General features: G+C 51.7%; 1 protein-coding gene across 8 annotated transcripts; it reads right to left on the bottom strand.

Annotated features, from left to right (window-relative positions):
• Nucleotides 1-1,668: 1,668 nt before the first annotated feature.
• On the bottom strand, nt 1,669-17,790 carry LOC120411962 (hematopoietic lineage cell-specific protein-like). Of its 8 annotated transcripts, none has more exons than XM_039571590.1 (16): nt 17,669-17,790; nt 16,687-16,859; nt 15,370-15,453; nt 14,066-14,139; nt 13,301-13,430; nt 11,968-12,078; nt 11,545-11,599; nt 8,957-9,067; nt 8,244-8,354; nt 7,567-7,622; nt 5,432-5,501; nt 5,058-5,194; nt 4,328-4,435; nt 3,526-3,835; nt 2,694-2,765; nt 1,669-1,934 (listed from the first exon to the last, which is right to left on the bottom strand). In XM_039571590.1, the coding sequence occupies exons 3-16, from the start codon at nt 15,451-15,453 to the stop codon at nt 1,798-1,800; spliced, it is 1,566 nt and encodes a 521-aa protein (XP_039427524.1). In that variant the 5' UTR covers nt 16,687-16,859; nt 17,669-17,790; the 3' UTR covers nt 1,669-1,797. The 8 variants fall into 8 exon arrangements, with proteins under 8 accessions (XP_039427524.1, XP_039427519.1, XP_039427518.1 ...); XM_039571585.1 differs by having other exon boundaries at nt 4,328-4,438; nt 16,687-16,879; nt 17,669-17,789; XM_039571584.1 differs by having other exon boundaries at nt 4,328-4,438; nt 17,669-17,789.
• Nucleotides 17,791-19,636: the final 1,846 nt, after the last annotated feature.

Raw genomic sequence — 19,636 nt, 5'->3', positions numbered from 1 at the left:
ACAAAACCCCCAAAGCCAACCAAACAGAAACCCAAACAAGAAACCTCTGGAAAACTTACATTAAAATTGATAATTTTTAACTTGAATCCCAATGCACCTTTCCTGTAACAGACACAGCCTGTGGGTTTTCCCAGAATCAAACACTGAGCAGGAATGCCACACTCCTGCCCAGGTAGTACAGGCTTGGTCAACTGCTGCGTGGTCCAAAACTCACCTGTGAACCACACTGAACTCTAAAGCTTTAGTGTCACAATGGGACCCTGTGCACCCACTTCTGGCAGTGGCAGTGACTGGGGTGTGCTTCCACAGCCCCTCAAGTGCTCCCACAGCCCTTCAGGTACTGTTCTACTCAGCTGTTCCTGGTTTATTCCTGCTGTGATGGTACCTGCATCCCACAGAGCAACAACTCCCACAGCTGAGCATCTGCCTAAGATGTACTGGCTTGAGGGAGGGATTTGCTTTGCCTCTTGGGCATAAGACAAAACATTCCCTCTGACACTGCCAGTTTGCTCCTTGATATTTCTCTCAATGTGTATACACCAAGCTGAGCCAAATGAAGCTGATAACATGGAAAAGGCTGAAGCAGAGAGAGGTTGTCATGGTTTGACACCGGCCAAACGCCAGGCACCCACGACAGCGGCTCACTTGCTCTCCCCTGCCACAGTTGGGCAGAGGAGAGAGAAAAAATTTAATGAAGGGTTCATGAGTTGAGATAAGGACCAGAAGAAAACACTCCAAGGGCAAAACAGGCTCAACCTAGAGGTACAAAGTGAATTTATTACTAGCAGAGTCAGAGAAGGATAAGAAGAAGTAAAATACGCCCTTAAAAACACCTTTTTTCCCCCAACCCCTCCCTCCTTCCCACCAACTGTGCAGGGAGACTGGACGTGGACGGGTGGATCTCTGCATCCCCCGTGGATACCCGGGGGCTGCAGGGGCACAGCTGCATCACCATGGCAATCACCACGGCCTGCAGAGGAATCTCGGCTCTGGCTCCTGGAGCACCTCCTGCCCCTCCTTCTCCACTGACCCTGGTGTCTCCCTGCAGAGATCCACCCACAGCCCTGGGGATCCACGGGGGATGCAGACGTACATCCGCAGCCCACGGGGGAGGTGTCCATGCCAGAGCAGGTGGATGCCTGCAGGAGGCTGTGATCCAGTGGGAGACCCAGTGCAGAGAGAGGGCCCTGCTCCCAGGCTGGAGCAGCCTGGCCTTGGAAGACTGCACCCCGTGGAAGAGTGACCCACGCCGCAGCAGTTTTGGGAGAACTGCTTTGCCTGTGGGAGGGGCTCAGGTTGCGGCAGTTTTGGGAGGACTGCTGCTCGTGAGATTGGACCCACGCTGGGGGAGTTCACAAAGAACTGTCTTCCCTGGGAGGAAATCCACGGTCTCACAGGGGAAGGACTCCTCTCCCTGAGCAGCAGCAGCAGATCTCAGGTGACGAAATGACCAAACCTCCACGTCCAGTCTCCCTGCACAGTTGGTGGGAAGGAGGGAGGGGCTGGGGGGGAAAAAAAGGTGTTTTTAAGGGCGTATTTTACTTCTTATTATCCTCCTCTGACTCTGCTAGTAATAAATTCACTTTGTACCTCTAGGTGGAGCCTGTTTTGCCCTTGGAGTGTTTTCTCCCAGTCCTTATCTCAACTCATGAGCCCTTCATTAATTTTTTCTCTCCTCTACCAGGCTGTTCAAGGGGAGGGTGAGTGAGTGACTTTTGTGGGTGCCTGGCATTTGGCCAGTATCAAAGCACGACAGAGGCAAAAGTTTGGAAGGAAGTAGCTTGCACTGTGCTCATTTCATTGCAGAAGCTTCACATAATTTGCTGGGAAGAGGCCAACTCTGCCATGACACTGTCCCCGCCACCAGCCTTCATCCACCATCTCAATGTGCGTGATTGTGTCATCAGGATCAAAAGAAATCTCATCATCTCCATCTGCAAAAATTGTCAAGAAAAGACAGTCATAATGCAAAGAGAACCTCAGAGAGAGCTGGTTCACATTCCTCCTCCCACCTTCCCCCAGGCAGGAGAAGACAGAACAAGTGCTCTGATAACCCCCAAGAATTTACCTCACCCAACCCCATCCAACAGCACAGATAAAGCAGAGAAAGAACAAGACATCACAGGTGAAAGATGAAGTTTCTCTGTTCTGTCCGGGTTTGGGCCATGACAAAGCTAATTTTTTGCAGTTGCTGGGAGGGGCCATGGCCAAGACATGGAGATTATTCTATACCCCCTCATGTCATTGCCAGGGGTGGGGGAAAGGGACTCTCGATTCCGAGGAAGACGGGGTTCCTTCTGGTTGAGAAAATGTGGTGGAGGGAGCCATCCAACATTGTCTATTATTGGGTATTTTTCCATGTGAATAATTTCTTTTCTTACACTTTTTGTTATTGATATTGTTGCTGTTACTGTTCACTTTCTTATTGCTGTTTCCAGTAAATTGTTCTTGTCTCAGCCTGTGATCTTTGCCTTTTTTTGCCTCCAATTGGAGAGGGTTTTTTTTTACTGAGAGTACTAAACTGGAGAATACCATTCCTAAACCATGACAGTTCCCAAGCCAGGTCTCATTCTGCTTCCCAGGAGGAAGAAATTTAAACCACCAAGTCACAATCTTTCCCCCTTTGCTGATGCAGTGAATCCCTACGTCCCCAGGGCACAGCCCTGCCGGGGCACAGCACCTTCCAGACCCACCTCCTTGGTAATCATAGAGAGCCACCGCGCAGATCCCAGGATTCTGCCCCTCATAAGCACTGTCCATGTTCCCTGCAGAACACAGGACGGACAAATGAGACAGAGGCTGAAGCAACCACACAGTACTGGTCAGTGCCACCCTCTAGCCCAGCTTTGGGGAAGCACATCCAAACCCTGTCAACAAGGAGAGGTGCACCACATCCCCAAAGCAAGGTGTGACTTCCCTTCCTTTCTTCAATGAGACAGTTGGGTCCTGATCTTTCATGCTCCTCTCCCAAGAAAAAGGTGGGGAATAACTCCAACCTCTTCACTTGCCATCTCCAGTACCAGCAAAGCTGCAACAGAAGCACCGACAGCAGCCCATGCAGCTTGCTCCTGTGCTTAGACAAAGGCTACCTGCACTCCTCACACCAGGAGACTCCACCAGAACACCAGCCACGTGAGGAATGGGCTGAACCAGAGGCACCCTCAGGCCCTGGTGCAGCACTGGCAGCCACTTGCCAGGAAACTGCAGCAAGAGCGTTGGTCCACATCCAGCTTCTCCTGAGCCTGTGGCAGCCTCCTGCCCAGAGCCCGATCCAACAGATTCCTGCTGTCTGGTCCAGCATCCCATGCAGCTCAACTGCACCTTAGAGCTGGACAGTGGAGTGGGACACAACCAAGTCTCCACCAGGAGACTGCTATCCTGATCACAGTAGACTGCTGGAGCTGCTATCCTGATCACACTAGACTTCAGGATAAAAATTCCCTCTGGACTTTGTCCCATACATTCAGTGAGGTGAGTGGACAGGTACAAACTCCCCAAGACATGGGCTCTTCCATCAGTACTCACCCACATGTGGCTGGGTCTGCCTGGGCTCCTGAGGAAGGATCACCTCATAGTCTTCACCTTCATCTCCTCCAAAGTCATAGGTGGCATCCGGCTTTCCCAGTGGGGCTGGCAGCTCCTCATAGTCAGCAACTCCACTGGTACTGTCACAGTAGTCAGAGGGCTCTGGCAGCTCCTCATAGTCTCCACCAACATCCGAACTTATACTGTAGGTGGGCTGACCTTGGCTGGGGACCTTGCACAGCTCAGCATTCAGATCTGCTGGCCTTGGTGGCAAAGTGGGTGGTACTTCTTCATCCTCCCTTTTGGCGTCCTGCCACGAGGTGAGAAAGTGACAGGAAAGTCACCTGAAAAGCACCCACCACAGGCAGCTCTTCCCCGACTGCCAGCACCTGACACAAGGCAGCCCCTTTACTGCTGCCAGGGCACATCATCCCAGCACACATCCTCACACAGCATCATCCCCTGCACACCAGGGAAACAGCTGAGCTACTCGGGCCATGCTGAACCAGCACCTGGGATTGCTCTGGAGACCCTCAGGGCTCATGTGTTTGAACTCTGTTCATACTTCACTACTGCCCATGGTACTGCCACTGCACTGACCCACTCCCAGAGCTTGTCCCATGGGGTCAGGTGCTGTGCAGCCAAGTCCCATCCCCATCCCAATGCTCCCCCTTATCCTTCCTCTCACATGCTGGGGCTGTGCTCCACATCTTCCTGCAGCGTGCCCACAAAGCACAGCCCCTCTCAGGTGAAATCCCCTCCGCCTGCTCCCCTTCCCAGCTCTCCCAGGCTGCCTTGGCACCTGTTCTCCTGGTGACACAGGCTGGTCCCCAGCAGTGCTCCTGGGGACCCTTGCTGGCACGGCTGGAGAGGCTGCCCCGGTGGGTTCCTTCTCTCTCAGTGGGATTTCCTGCTGGAGAAAAGCCATCAGACCGTGCTCAGTCCCTTTGAACGAGTCCAGAACAATGGCTCTTCACATTCCCAACAGAGCAACCCAGAACATTTTCCTCCACCTACAAACCTGCTCTGGGCCTGGGCACTCATAGGCTGGTGACAACAGAGGGGCAGCCCCGAAGAGGAGCATGTTGGGGGGAACAGGACAGCTTCACTGTCAACACCCCTCTGGTCTCTGAGTGCAGGAAGAGCACCAGGTAGGAAGGCAAGTAAATATAGGGGCTGGGTGCCATCTCCAGTTTGCTGGAATGCATCCCACATACAGACTGCTGGGATAGCAGTGCTGGGGAGGAGTAACCACATTGTTTGCCAGGTACCAGAGGCAAAAGGAGCTGAGTCCAGAGCACAGGTGCCATGGTTGGGCGCAGGTATGTCCTTATATGAGTGTTTGGTGTGCTGAAAAGGAAAGTCCAGTGACAACTGTGAAGTTCAGTGGCCATTCTTGGCAGGTGCAGGGAAGCAGTTTAGGCATGAGATTACCCTCAAGACACCAGATAGAAGGACATGGAGCTGCCTGGCTCTGAGGAAAAGTCTGTGTCACGAGTCTTGGAGGACACGGCAAGATGGCCCTGGCTCACCTGCTGCTGAGCCAGTGGGTGCTCCCGGGCCTGCCACCTCACCCGCTCCTCCTCTGCCTGCCTTCTGCTCTCCTCCTCTGCCAACTTGGCCATGTGCTCAAACCGTGACCGCAGGCTGCTGGTGCCGCTGGAAGCTCCTGTGAGGAGACAGCTGATTGACCCAGCCCTATGTCTTCCTTCCACCACCCCAAGCATCCAGGAGAAACCCAGACCTCTGCCTCTTCCAGAGAATCTTGCAGTTCAGCCACTTTCTCCTGCCCTCCAGCACAGGTCAAACCCCTATCCCACCACTGCACACACCTGCCAGCATGCTGCCACAGAGGGACTGTGAGGCCCATAGTTTCCTAAGCCCAAGGCTGGAACTCAGGTCTCACCTGCCTCCAGGGGTCTTGTTTTCTCATAGGAGGAGGTGGGAGCTGCCATCTCATCAAAGCCAGCAGCACTCTGCAAGAGGAAGGGAAAGAATTGTTCAGTTTGTTGGGCAGTGCCAGTGCTGGATTTGGGTACTGGTGATGGCAAGCTTTGTTCCCAGGTGTGTTTGTCCTCACCTGTACACCTGCCCTGGCCCAGGGGAGGCTGTTGGCTGCAGTCCCCTCTTCTGACACCTCCCTACCCTGGGGACGTGCCGGTTGCCCCCCTAGCCAAGGACACAGGTGTCCCTGCCCGAGAGGTGGCACTGAGAGCTGGAAAAGTGCTGTGGAGCCCAGCAAGGGAGGCTGAGCAGTGGCACAGGAGAGCAGGGCTGGGAGCACTCCCTGTACCATGGCAAGGAGCTGAGGGGTTGCCTGGCAGGATGCCTGGCCATCTGTCTCTTCCCCAGGCCCAGGAACACCATTCATCCATCCCTGCACTCCCAGTGGCACAAAGCCTGAAAGCACTTCTCTGCTGCATGCACAGCTGCCTCACCTGCCATGTGTGTGCAGTGGCACAGGCTGGAAACCAGCATCTGTGTGTGAATACCTGCGGCATCACTGGCTTCAGGAGGTGTGGAGAGATGCTGAACTGGGAATAGTATTGGTGGGGAGGTTGCAGGAAAATCAAAGTGAGATAGAGAGGGCTTAAGGGTTTATCTGCTTTCATGAGAAAACTGCTTAATGCAGAAAGGAACCAGCAGGTAGGACCCACTTTTCAGCCTGACACTTTACACCAGGTGCTGCCTGCAGGTGTCACAACAGGCTGGTGCCCGACTGCCACTGCCACCGCCACGGATCCCTGTCAGCAGCTCTGCTGTCCCTGCAGAAAACACCCCTGAGCAGGCAAACCAGCCTGCAGGCTCAGAACCAGGTGTCCACAGGTCACAGCAGGGGCCTGGACATGCTGTGTATATGACAGCATTTGTGTGAGACTCAGTCTGACACTGAGAGTCCAGAACTTTAGCAAAGGGGAGTTCAGGCTGCCTGAGGGTCTGTTATGCTCTCCTCTGGTGCAGCGAATTCAGAACTTCTGCAGCGCCTAAGGACCAGGCAATCAGACACTTAGTTACTTGCCCAAATATCCTTATTTTTACTATGTTTCTTTATGCTTCAGTATTCTCAAAACACACAAATTCATGTTCACTTTGATACAAACAAGAACTGCTTATCTCCTCTGCACCCTGCTTCCCAAAGGACCCACAGCCCTTCTACCAAGTCGTCATCTGCTTTTGCATGTTGTTTTTGACCACAGACAAGATGTGACTTTTGTCAATGCCCCTCCATTTGCTGTTGTTAAATTCACAGATAGTGCTAATCTCTTCTGAGGGCAGGACAACATTCCCTCTCTGCTGCTGGCCCAGCCTACACACACAGCATGGACAGGACCATGTGGGTTGCTCCAGTGTGTTTATATCCTCTCCTGCTTCCCTGAGCTCCCGAGGACAGCAGCGTTGGTGCTGTACCAGGCACAGCACTGTGCCCCACAGCAGGGAAAGCAGGTTTCAGGGAAGGCACCCTTACTGCCTCTTGCAAATACCCCAAAGCTCCAGGATTCGCATCTTTTAGGCTATCCACACCCATGCAGATCATCACCCACTGGCAGGACCCCTTTTGCTGACCGAGCCTTCAGGGCAGCCTGCCAAGCACAGAATTAATCCCAGTGCTTCAGTCTGAGATGTGACTGCAGACGAGCCCAAACTGAAAACCTGAACCAGCTAAGTGGGTGACCTCTTCTCATGCACGTCAGATTGATCTATGCCAATCCCATTCTTGATGGGGTTTGTCAAGGTGTGCAGGAAGATTTAGCACCTAACAGACCATGAGGCACTCCTTGATAGGAGTGAAAACCTGCAGAAGGTAACAAACAGCAGAGAAGTGAGGAGTTACAGACAGTACCATGAGGAATTCCCTGCATTACAGTCTCCCCAGGCTGCATCCCTCTGCACCCTCTGGCATTTTGCACTCAGCCAGTTCCTTATTGCCATAGCTGTTTACTGAGCACTGGGATCTCACCTCCACCTGGAGAATCTCTTTTTTTTCAGCTAGGCAAAAAGCAGTGATTAGGAGGAAGCAGTTGCAGGCTGCAGCAGTCTTACCTTATCCACTCTATCCTTCTGGACCCCATAACGGCCTCCAAATCCCTTGGCATAGTCTGTATGGAAAAAATGTTATTTTATAGTATTTTTTATTTTGTGTGTACCTCTGACGTCAGTATGCTGTGAGCAGTGAAATGAGTTTGCATGTGTTATCTCTAGTTAGTTCCGTATGTGATGAGATATGGATAAAGCTAAGTGCTCTGGACAGTAGCTTTTAGGACTGATCCCTCCCTTGTTTCAGCTGAGGGCACAGGTGTGCATGGCTGTAGCTGCCAAACCTGAATCCAAGGCACTGGGGTGAGAGGCCAGTCGCCCCACTTGAGTGGAGCGTGGCCTTGTTCAGTGAAGTCAAATGTGCTGTACCCAAGGCATTCCTGGGATCTGTTCTGCCTCACTCCTCTGTGCTCACCTTTACAGTGAGCTTATGGTTAGGAATGTCCCTCACAGAGAATGCACAGCAGAGTCTGGAAGTCCTGATTCAGGGACTCACATTCCATGTCCCCCACTGATCCAAGCACACACCTACTCTGCCCTTGTGCTTTGGGGTTCACTGTGTCTCAGCTGCTCTGCAATGTGCTGGACACATTCTGCAGCTGGATCTCTTACTATGAACCACAAGCTCCAGGTCTATGTGTGCTCCAAGGAAACTGCTACCACCTCTGGCAACATTGCCTGACCTCTTTGGGATGCATGGGGTTGCACTTCTTCCTGATGGTCCCAGCCAAGGGCATTCTTGTCCTGACGATCCCTCTGGACCCCAAACTTCCCACCAAAGCCCACAGAATAGTCTTCAGCCACAGGGATCCAGGTCAGAGCATGGAAGAGAAGAGACAAGGGAGGGAAGGAGACAAGTGGCAGCAGTGTGAGTTCAGGCTTTTCTCACAGGTTTTCTGTGCCCAGGACTCAGACATGGAACAAGGCCAGATTTCCCCACTGGTGCTGCAGCAACAGCCCTCCCTCCTCCCTGGGATAGGTCTGCTGCTATTAGCACCTGCCTGGGCTTCCCCTTCACCCTTCCTTTGGTGATATGCTGTCCAAGAGATCCCTATGCCCACAGAACTCTTCTGCTCCTCTTCCTTTAGCCTGAACTCTTTCCAGAAGCCATGCACTGTGCAATGGCTTTCCTCACCTGACCCATTCCCAACAGCTCCCTGTAGCTCTTCCACCATTCTTGCAGCAGATTGCAAAAGCCCTGCACAGTGCCCCATAGTCCCAGCGGGCAGTCCCCAGCTCCAGCCCTGCTCCCTGCCCTCAGCTGGCTCCCCCACCTCCCCCACCTCCTCCAGCAACCCCAGCCCCTCCAGCTCATCCAGCTCCCTCAGTTTCCTCTGCTCCCCCAGATCTCCCACCTCACCCAGCTTCCCCAGCTCACCTGGCTGCTGTGGCTCACCTTTCTGAGAGTCATGCTTCTCTGCCTGGCTCTTGTAGTCAAATCCCACAGCTGCTTTGTCCACCTTATCCCTCTCCACTCCATAACGGCCACCAAAGCCCTTGGAGTAATCTGAAGTGGTGTATGGAGTCAAATGCTGCCCCCAGCATGGGGCTGGTGAGGAGAGGATGGGGAGCAGCACTGGGAAGGGCCACCAGGGAGAAGGGATGGCAGCAAGGATTATGGAAAACACCATAGAAAGTGAAGGGTTGGAGGGGACAGAGTGGATGGCAGGGAGCACCACAGACGAGAGCCCATAGGAATGGGGGCCCAAGGCAAATGTGGGTCAGGGCACCAGGAGACACAGCAGGCCAGGAGGAAAGGAAGAAAATGGACATGCCAAGGACAGTGGGAGATCTGCCACCCACGAAGGCAAAGCCAAGCAGGACTTGGGCACTGACAGCTGGGGCATCACTCCCTAACCCACCTCCAGAGCCAGGATTTCAGCCTGTGGTCTGCCAGCCTTGGGAAAGTGCTGTAAGTACACTGAGCCTGGGAAGTACAAGAATAGCAAAAGGGCTTACTATAGTGGAATGCTATAGTGGAATCTCAGCTTCCACAAGGAAGCACCTGACCCTGGGGACTGCCACCAAGGCTGAACCCTCCTTTCTGCAGACATGCTCCCACTCTTCTCACTGGCACGTTTGCCATTGTGTGAGAGCACATCACGGTTGCCTTGTGCCTCTCCTTTTTCCATCTCCAAACTAGCGATCCATTAATGACTTCAGCCATGTTCAGCTGTTTTCTAAGGACCACCTGGTTATTACTGGCTGATTCCTGAGACATTTCAGCCTTCATCCTGACTCCTGGCTATACAGACTCCTCCTTTTAGACACCTGCCTGCTTGGTGTCTAAATCCTGCCCTTCAGGAGTAAATTGGAGTCGCTTCTCCCTGGTCCCTGACACAATTCTCACAGGTCTGCATTTCATGGGACTGAGCTGAGGTGTCTCCAAGAACTTCAGCTGTACCAATCCATGGAGGCTATGATCTAGAGAAACATGCATAAGAACATTATGTATTCCAGAATGGATTTCTGCTACACAGAAGCTCAGTTACTTAACCTGTAAGTCCCAAAATTTCTTAAACTTATTGTGACTAAACTATTATCTACCTATGGGGCTGTTATGAAATGGATCTTTAAGAGAGCTGTTTTCAGTAAACACAGATTTTATGACTGTTACCTTGCTGCTAGAGCTTCCAGTATGGACACATTTTTATGAAAAGCAATCCAAACACCCTATTTCTGACATTTCCATTTCCTGAGCAATTTCTGTGGCTTCACACAGCCTGATGAATTTCTATGTCTACAAGAATATGTTAATGGAGCACAACTGCATGTGATTCATTATTTTAAGATCAACCAAGAATGCCTCAAACCATTTTCCCTCTTTTAGAGTTTCCTTTTAAATGAATCTGATTCGATTCTTTCCTTGGTAATGCAGTATTCCTCGCATTTACCTCAAACAGCAACAGACTGTGGGGTATGCCCAGCCCCTGCCCTGGAGGGACATCTGCTGAGATAAGGAGATTGCTTAACCTCCCAGCAAGACTCCCTGGAAAGGCAACCACTTTTCAGCTACGTTGAGAAGACAGAGCCAGAAGCCTCTGGGAGACCCCATGCAGATCCTTTGTAACCCATTGGCCTTTACCCTCTGACACCCACCCCCTGTATCCCTATAAAGCCAGCCCTCTACCCTTGCGAGGGCAGAGAGAAGCCCGTCACTGGCCTCCCCTTCCCCAGGTATGGACGAATAAAGCTGCCTCGTGCGGAACAGCTACACGGGCCTCTCGTCTCTCCCTCTCCCTGGTCTGGCCTGGAGGCTGCCCTGTAGAGCTGAGCTGGAACCACGAGCTGAAAATCACTAAGAGCTGACAGCTTCTCTGCACGGGACCTGGGAAGACGATCCTCCATGGGACCATCTCTCTGGACTGGTCACAGCGTCCTGGGTCAGAGCTACTGACCCCACACCAGCTGCCTTAACAGACTGCCCTCTCATCAGAGATGAGATCTCATCAGAGATGAGATCTCATCTCAGAGATGCCCTCTCATCTTCTCTTGGGTGCAGAATATTTAAAATACCCTTAGTTTCAATTCTTGCACTGTTAGTTGAATTATCTGCAGAATTCTGCAGAAGTTTGGATGCTCTGTAGGGTTTTGTTTTCATACCCATTGTTGTACCTTTTCCTTACAGGGCTGCTTTTGCAGCAGTCACTTCTCAAGTGCTACAGTGCTTGGGCTTCCTCTGGAGCAGTTCTAAGAAAGGCTTTGAGAGGACAGGGAGCACCAGCCATCCATTGTAAGGTGGGGGTGTCTCCTCTGCTCAGCCAGGATAGGGCTTCCATCAAAGCAAAGCACAGAGACAAGCAGGATGTACAGTATGAGGATGGTGACAGGACAGCGGGGAATGGGGCCACAAGGGTGATGGACTGGGAACAGGAATCTGAAACAAGAGACAGGAGATTGTGCCACAGCCAACAGCACGGGATACTGGGAACAGAAGAGAAGCTGGGCAAAGGGTCAAGGGGCCACATGCGCTCGTGGACTTGCCTTTCTGGGACGAGTGTTTCTCCACCTCACCCTTGTATTCAAAGCCCAGTGCTGACTGGAACAAGAAGGGGAGGACTGTCAGTCATCCTGAGGGCCAAGATGGATCTCAGTCTCCCTCCCCTGGGGCCAGGCTGTTACCAGCTCCCTGTCTTGTGCTGCAGAGTGCAGGGGCAAACACCACAGCCCCCCAGTGTTCTGCCTGGATGGGACAGGCCCACCACATCAATGCACACCAGTTATCTCCACAGGTGCCCCACACTGTGTCATCGGCCACTGGCCCGCACACAGGTGAGCTGTTCTTCAGAGAGACCACAGCACACGGCACACCCTGCACACCCCGAGCTTTGAAAATTGAGCCACAGTCTGGCATGCAGCAGTGCTCTAGGCCACAGGCACATATTTCAGCTGCACTGTCCAACACACCTTGTCAGCTCGGTCCCGCTGGACTCCAAACTTGCCGCCAAAGCCCTGGGCTGCATCCGTCTGGGAGGAGTGCTTTCCAACATCAGCAATGTACTCGTGTCCTACTGCGCACTGAGAGGAGAGACAGTATGACATGAGCATCCATGGTGGACAGACAGAGATCCACGTGCTTCTACATGCTGCTGACACGCTCGTAGCCACGGGGTAACAGGTCCAAGCTGACTGTGCCGACGGTGGCCATGCTCTCCACGTGCCCTTTGCCAGCACAGCTCTGCTCTGAGGCCTGGGAGGAGCCTCAAGGGCTATCATCTCACAAACCATCCCCACTGCCAGCTCACTAAGCAAAGTGCGGGCAAAGCAAAGTCAAATACCAGCTGCTCTCAAGTGCTGGTGGAGTTGCATGGTGGATAATCACAGGGGAAAGAAGAGAAAAGTGCAGATAGGCACACACAACTGAGAACTCCAGGCAGAGATCTGGCACCCATTCCCCATTTCTTCATCTGACAGTGACGGCCAGCAAACCTGGCCACAGGCCAGGCCAGGATTCTGCTCTCCGTGCTGGAGATGCTGTGGCCAGAAACCACAGATACTCTATGCCAAAATGGAACAGCTGTGCTCAGACTCTGCCAGACCAGACTGAGGGTGTTTTTGTTGAGCAACTTCTTGGCCTTTGTCCAGTTGCACCAGGATGCTGCAAATGTTCAGCTTCTGCCCCTTCTCCTGAGGAGTGTGTGCAGTTCCTGACTACAACACCTCTGGCAGGGAGAGCAGGGAATTTTTCAGGACAGTCTGTTTCTCACCCTGCCATCCTGGTATTGTTCAATCCCACAGTGACCACACCCACTGAACTCTACTGCAATCGAACCATCTCACTTCTGAAAAAGAAGTATTAAATGCTGAAAGGTGCAGGAAGAAGCATTATGATGATGATCATCACAAAACATAGACAGGATCTGATGTCGAAGGCTTTATCTCAGGGAGATATGAGGTCTGTAATGCAGAATTTGAGAAGGGAATTACTATACATTAGTTCTACAAGCACAAATAGGGAGGCACCAGATTTAATTGTTATGCAGCAGGCTTGAACAGCCACAGAAAGTCCTTCACAGCTAAAGGCAGCATTGCAAAGAAGTTGTAGAGATGAGTTATACAAATGAATTCAAACAGATCCTGGATACAGATTATGGGCTAGCTGGACATGTGTGAATCTGTGCAGCCATGCAAACTCTCCATTCTCTCCCTTCAGGGTCAGGCCAGAAAACAGGGATGCCCCTTCCTTTATGAGAAAAGCACTTTTCCACTGAGGCTCAAGGAAGCCTTCCGCAGCTGTTACCTTATCCATTCGGTCTCGCTCTGTTCCAAATTTTCCCCCATAGCCATAGGATGCCTTGGGGCCAGTCTCCAGCTCCTTCTTCTTGATGACCTCATGTTCCTCTGATACCTTGTTCCTCAGCTCATGGATGCTGGAGACAGAGACAGGGCAGGTCAGCGTGGGATTTTGCAGAGCCATGCAGCTGGCTGGAGCACCCCTGTGCCCCTGCACCAGCCAAAGCCCAGCACACAGCAGGACACGCACGCAGGACCAGCTGCCCCCGTGTGCCTGCGCTGGGCTCCCCTGGGTGCCAGCCACACACGCGGCCACCGTGCCTGAGAGGGCAGCCCGGCGCCTGGCAAGGGACCAGAGTAATGGGCTCAGGGGGACATCCAGCCCCCCTCCTGCGGCCCTGTTCAGGGCTACACCCCGACTTTCTCGGAATCCCACACCTTCCTTTTTCTGAGTGCTGCACTGGACACACTGCAGGGCCGCGCTGGGCTGTCCCGAGGGAGCAGGGAAGGAACGAGAAGCCTTTGCACTGGGGCAGCCCCATGTGCAGGTATTCCCCCTGATCCCCCACAGCAGCCCGGGCGGCCCGCGGACCCCAGCCAGCGAGGAGCCGCACAACCGGAGCCCGAGCGGCGCCCGCCCCGCCGGGAGAGCTCTCCGGGCCCGCCGCGAGCCAGCCCGGACGCGGCCGGGCCCCGCGGGAACGCCCCGCTCGTCCTCCCGCAGGACCGGTCCTCCGCACCCCCCGGTGCTGGTTCCCCCCGTTGCACTCACTCGATGTGCCCGGCGCGGCCGGAGCCCTCGATGGTTTTGGCTCCCCAGCGCTGCTCCCGCTCGGAGATGTCGTTCTGCGGGCAAACCGCGGCCGTCAGCCCCGGCCCCGCACGGGGCTCGGTGCTCGGTGCCGCTCCGTCTGACCACGCACAGCCCAGAAGTCCCGGCACCCCATCCCCCGCCGCCCGCCGACGCCCTGCAGGACAGTGCAGGGCAGGGCCGGGCCGGGGTCTCCGACCCACTCCGCAGAGCCGAGATGACACCAGGAGTCTGCGGAATTCGCTGTTCGGGAAAATACTGGAAAAACCGCAGAGACCTCAGCCCTCGGGCCTGGCTATCACAGCCTTGTTTTGTAGCTTTGTGGAAGGTCTGAACATACATTCGATAAAGTGAAGCATCAATAAAGTCTTTCCTAATATACAGTAAAGCTGAAAATATGTATATATGAAAGAGAATGAAAAAAATTAATACAAAGTCTTATTATGGTCACAGTTTGACTGCTTCCACAAATAGAAGAAATTAGGTAAGCAAAAGAATTGGACAGTGTAGATTTTTCCTGAAACATTAATAACTTGAAACTATGAGAAAGGAATTTGCTTTTCTGTCCCAAACTAGAATTTCTTACTGGAAATAATTAGGCAAGACTGAACCTCGAAAACACAGGACTCTTGTCTGACAGGAGAGGCTAATTAGGAAAGTAATAGAGAACCAAACGGAAAATGAAAATCATGACCCTGTATGAATGAAGAGTGTTCCCCAGGCTGAGCCCTTCTCTTCTCTCACCAGCTCACTCAGAGTCGGTCTAGATAGAAAACAAGACTATAAGAGGCACAGAGCTGCATCTGCACAAGCCGACTCTAAATAGAGTAGGATTTTCTATCTGGAAAAAAAGATAAATGAGGGAAATCCTGGGTCCTGTACAGTTACGAACAGTGTGGGACAGAGAAAACTTAAGTGTTCACTGTGTCTTGTAACATACGTTGTGGGGAGGACAAGGGAAGTTACCAGGGAGCAGGTTTAAGAAACACTGCATATTCTGTACTCCTTAAGTGCCATTACCTGTGGTCAGCCATAGGGTGTGCAATGATGTAGGAAGCTCTGGAGACTAAACCTGGTGTCAGAAGTGGCTCAGACAGGTCACCTGACAATACCTGCAGGGGCTGATGGAACTCAGTTGATCCTGCCCTGCCAGCAGTGCTGCATGCAGTGCCGAGCCCTGAGCCCCGGCCCAGCTCAGCAGCAAGTGCCCAGGGCCAGGAACTCTTCGCACCACCAGTATAACAGCTGCCACACCAGACACTCACCACGAAATCAGGGTCTGTGTCCCAGTCGTCTCCCTGAGCCTCCACCTTCACTGACACATTGTGTCCCACAACTGCTTTCCACATCTGCACAACAAAGACATGGTGTCACCCATGGCCACAGCTGGCTCACACCCAGTCACAGCAGAACTTGGGCTGGAAGGAGTCCTTACAGGCCACCTGTCCTCATACATCTGTCCCTCATATAGGACAGGGCATGCCAAAAAAGCTGCTCCTGAGCCCCAGCATGTCTTACGGCAAAACACACAGGGAGTGTAGGTGTAAACCACCGCCTTTATGCACCCTGACTCTGCAGTTAGAACACACACCTTATTATAATGTAAATAAATGCTGGCATCCAATTACCAGATTCTGCTTTCCCAACACACATTAATTTTCTGTGCTGTGGGAGGCTGTTCCCTGTGTTAACTCCCCCTATTAGCACAGTTGCACACACCAGTATGGCGTGTGCTCCAACACTGTGACACTGTGCTGCTGGAACCGAGGTGGACTCTTCAAGCCTCTTGTCTGTTTTTCAACCTTTTAATCCCTTCCCAGTAGCCTAGAGAAGGGCCAGAGCAAGGCTGGACAGAGATGTGACAGAGCTGGTGCTGTATGGTGTTCATGTCTGTCATGTGGAAAAAATGGGAAACGGGGCTAAAAGCACTGAGGATGTAGGGTTAAACTGGCTGAGGCTGTGGTGGAACCACTCCTGCAGGCCTGGAGGAAGTGATGGGCCCAGGAAGAGGAAGTTAAAAGTAATGCGAAATCTAAAACCCCTGCGTTTCATTTTCAAGGTGACTGTGAAAAAAACATGATGAAAATGCCCCACCCACACACGACTGAGCTTTTACAAAACGAGAGAGAGATAAAAGATGAGTTGGCTGCCCCTACACCCCAGAGCAATCACTCTCATCAGAGCCCCCCATCCCTTCATATCCCACCCCTTTTACTGCCTGCAGTGTTGAGGAATCGCAAGTTCTGCTCTGTGTTGCCCAAAGCAGCTTTTTCATGGGCCAGAGAGAAAGATGGAAGAGAATGTACAGGAAAGACTGAGCTAAGCTCTGTTCTCCATCACACCAGAGTGTGACCAAATCAACAGGAAGGAAGAGACCTCCTATGTGCTGGATCCTCAATTAACAGCAGGTTTTGCCATGTGCTGCTCAGCTGCACTAACCCCTCTCTCCCACAGCTGTATAGAAGGCTCAGACAGCCCCAGGCACCTGTGAAAGCAGAATGTTTATGCTGAGTAATTAAGTAATTATCTGTTTTTGCTAAGTGATTAACTGTCCCACGTCAAAAGCTGTTTAAGTGAATAACCTTCCTGTTTAGTGCAGTGCACTGCTCCTTTTCAGGCTCTCCTTTCCAGTTGAGTTTCAAGTTGTCCTTTCCAGAGAACCAGCACTGTAAGACCAGCGAGCGAAGAGAACAGAAACCAAATGAGCACAGCAGAGATGATTCTTTCTTCTGTTAAACAAAGGTCAGGTAGTCATCTAAGGGAGAAGATGAAGGGCTAAGGCAGATATACAGTGAAGACCTGGCTTTAGGCCTTCTCCAGGTGCCTCAGGACCACAGCATATCTGTGACATTCCCCACTGACAGCAATCCGATGCCAAACTGAATACAGCTAATTGCAGTTAGAAGCAGGGGAAGCAGAAAGGCTCACATGGACAACACAGCCCCATCTAACACCACCTTTCTTCTCTTTTCCCCCTCCCTAATTTATTGGCATCTCTCATGCCAAAGATTTTTCAAATTCATTGCTTACTTTTGTAAAGCATAAACCAGCAGTAATAACCAGCTAGCACAAGGCTGCTCATTATCGGGGCCATTGATTTGAGCTGATTTGAGATAAGATGGTTCAAGGTTTTAAATGCTCCTGTAAATGGTTCTTGACCACCCATTCTCCAAAGCTACCTGCCATACATTGTGGGAACCATGACAAACCACAGGCTGTAGCTGCATCACGAGCTCTGGACACTGTCTGTATGAGAAATATCAGCCAGGGTAGCATCTCAAACCATTTTTTATCCCATTTTCCCCTGGGAAAACATCCACTACAGCACAAATACAGGGCTACCACACAGCACAATCATGCTGGTAGATTTGGTAATGTGGTTCTTTAGAGCCTCAAACACAAGAACAACAATGATGACGGGACAATGGCCTGAGAAGCAAATGCCGAGCACTGTCCACTAAAACATGCCTGGTCAGGAAGGAGTTCTCTTTTCCCACCAAACACTGCACTTTTTTGTAGTCATTTCTCACTTTCCACTCCCAAAACCCACTCAAGTTTTCTTACCTTTAAAGGCTCACCAGTTCCTGCTGGCAAACTTGCTGTTTTTTGCTCGGGCACCTGCTGCCAGCGACAGCTTTGGGCCTGTGTCTCCTCCGAGTTCCTGTTTTAACTTCGGCTCTTTTCACTTCCTGCCTCCCAGCCCCCAGCTCTGCTCAAGTCATGAGTCCCAGAACTGGCCCCAGTGCTGCAGTTCCCCTGCAGGATGCGTCTGCTCTGAGACACTGACACAGTGCAGACCCAGTGGTTTCCCCGTCAGCACACTGGATCTCATCAGGTCCTAGCACACCTTGTGTTTTAAAGAAAACTCTCAAATGAGTATAAAAAATAAATTTCTGGTGGAGGCACAAATCCTGGAGCCAGGTATTGATGTCTTGAGCATGCCTTTACTTTTAATATCTCTCCCCATTACTTGGAGGATTGAGGACAACGCTAACTGTGCTCCTGAACCTTTTCCCATTCTGCCCAGGGCCCTGAAAACTCCTTTGATCAACCTTGGACTTCTTGTTGCAACATCACCAGTACCCACATGAAAGGACCAGAGTGGACACTGTCCAAAGGCTGCATTGAACTTAGTCAGTCATCTGGTGACACCCCTGTTTCAGGCTCCCGGAAGGCAGCAAGCAATCCTGAAAAGAGTCTAGCATGTGGGTGCTTTCATTCTGCTCAGGAGTGACTCACTTGTGACTGTAGCCCTCTGTCGTTCTCCTCAGCACTGGCCTTAATGAGAGCTGCATTATGAGAGGTGGGTTGATCTGCCCTTGGTGAGGGCACGTGCATCGGTTCCTTCTCTTCTACATCATCATGTGCTTTGTCTGCCATTCCCAGATCCTAACACCTGTCCTGTAATGGGAGCTGAGAGGGTCAGGACGGTTCCCCTTAGAGCTCCATGCAGTAACTTATATTCACTCCTCCCTATCCCATGATGTTGCCTTTCTCCTGGCACAAAACCAGACCCTGTCTCAGCCTCAGTGGTGGTGCAGAATTGGCGTGAGTGTCCCAGGGATGATAGAGCACAGCTTCGTTGGTTGATCTCCTTCTCAGGCTCTACTGAAGATAGATCAAAAATCAAGGCAGGACAGGTCCATTGGAGAAGAAACAAAATGTTGAAATGCTTGAGACAGGAAACATCAGCTAAAAGGCCCCATCTTTCATCAGGTCAAACCACAAAGCTGTTCAGTCAGATTACGCTTAGCAGACCAGGAGTTCCTTTTGAGGTTTTATTCCTATATTTAATCTAAGCCATAACTGTTCCATCTGCAGGTATAAAACATATAAATCTGAGGCATCAGAATTGTGCCTTTCTTCAGTTCGGGGAAGAAAAATGCATGGGCTTAAAGGAAACATACTTTGCTTATAATAGTTGTTCCTGTTAAACACAGTGGAAACATTATCTACAGCCTTACAACACCCCAACGCTGGCGTTCGTTCCAACAGTGGTGGGGGACTGTAGTAGTGACTATGAACAAGGGTATCTGGTTTTGGCTACAGAAAGTTGGAAGGGGACAGTTTAACTGTCCCAGCTGAGTTATCAGCACATTCCAGCTCACTGTTGCCAACTCCTGTATCTGTCCTAGGGTTGCACAACTCTAACACAGTGCAGCGCTCAGGCAAATGTGGAAAAGTAAACCCCAGTAGATATTGTTTTACTGGAATTGCTTCCACGATTCATGCAATAGTTTGGGTTGGAAGGGACCTTAAAATCATTAGTTCCACACACCCCTGCCATGAGACATTGCCTATTCAAGTGCTATTTCCTTATTTTGTCAATTGAAAAAGGCTGAGCAAGAGGTATGATAGGGAAAAAAGGTCAACACCTAGGCATTCACACTGTATAAAGAAACAGAGCTTCTGCCCATCACACAAGGCAGCGCACACACGAGACCTGCAGTCCCACTGTGTCCCACACAAGGTGTGGTGATACAGCAGCACTGCATCCTCCACTTTGACAGTTACTTGACAACATTACACAAA

This window comes from Corvus cornix, chromosome 1A (genome assembly GCF_000738735.6).
Source record: "Corvus cornix cornix isolate S_Up_H32 chromosome 1A, ASM73873v5, whole genome shotgun sequence".
In the NCBI taxonomy this organism is placed as follows: domain Eukaryota; kingdom Metazoa; phylum Chordata; class Aves; order Passeriformes; family Corvidae; genus Corvus; species Corvus cornix.
Note: the sequence above shows the minus strand (reverse complement) of the source record. Positions and strands in the feature narration are given on the sequence as shown.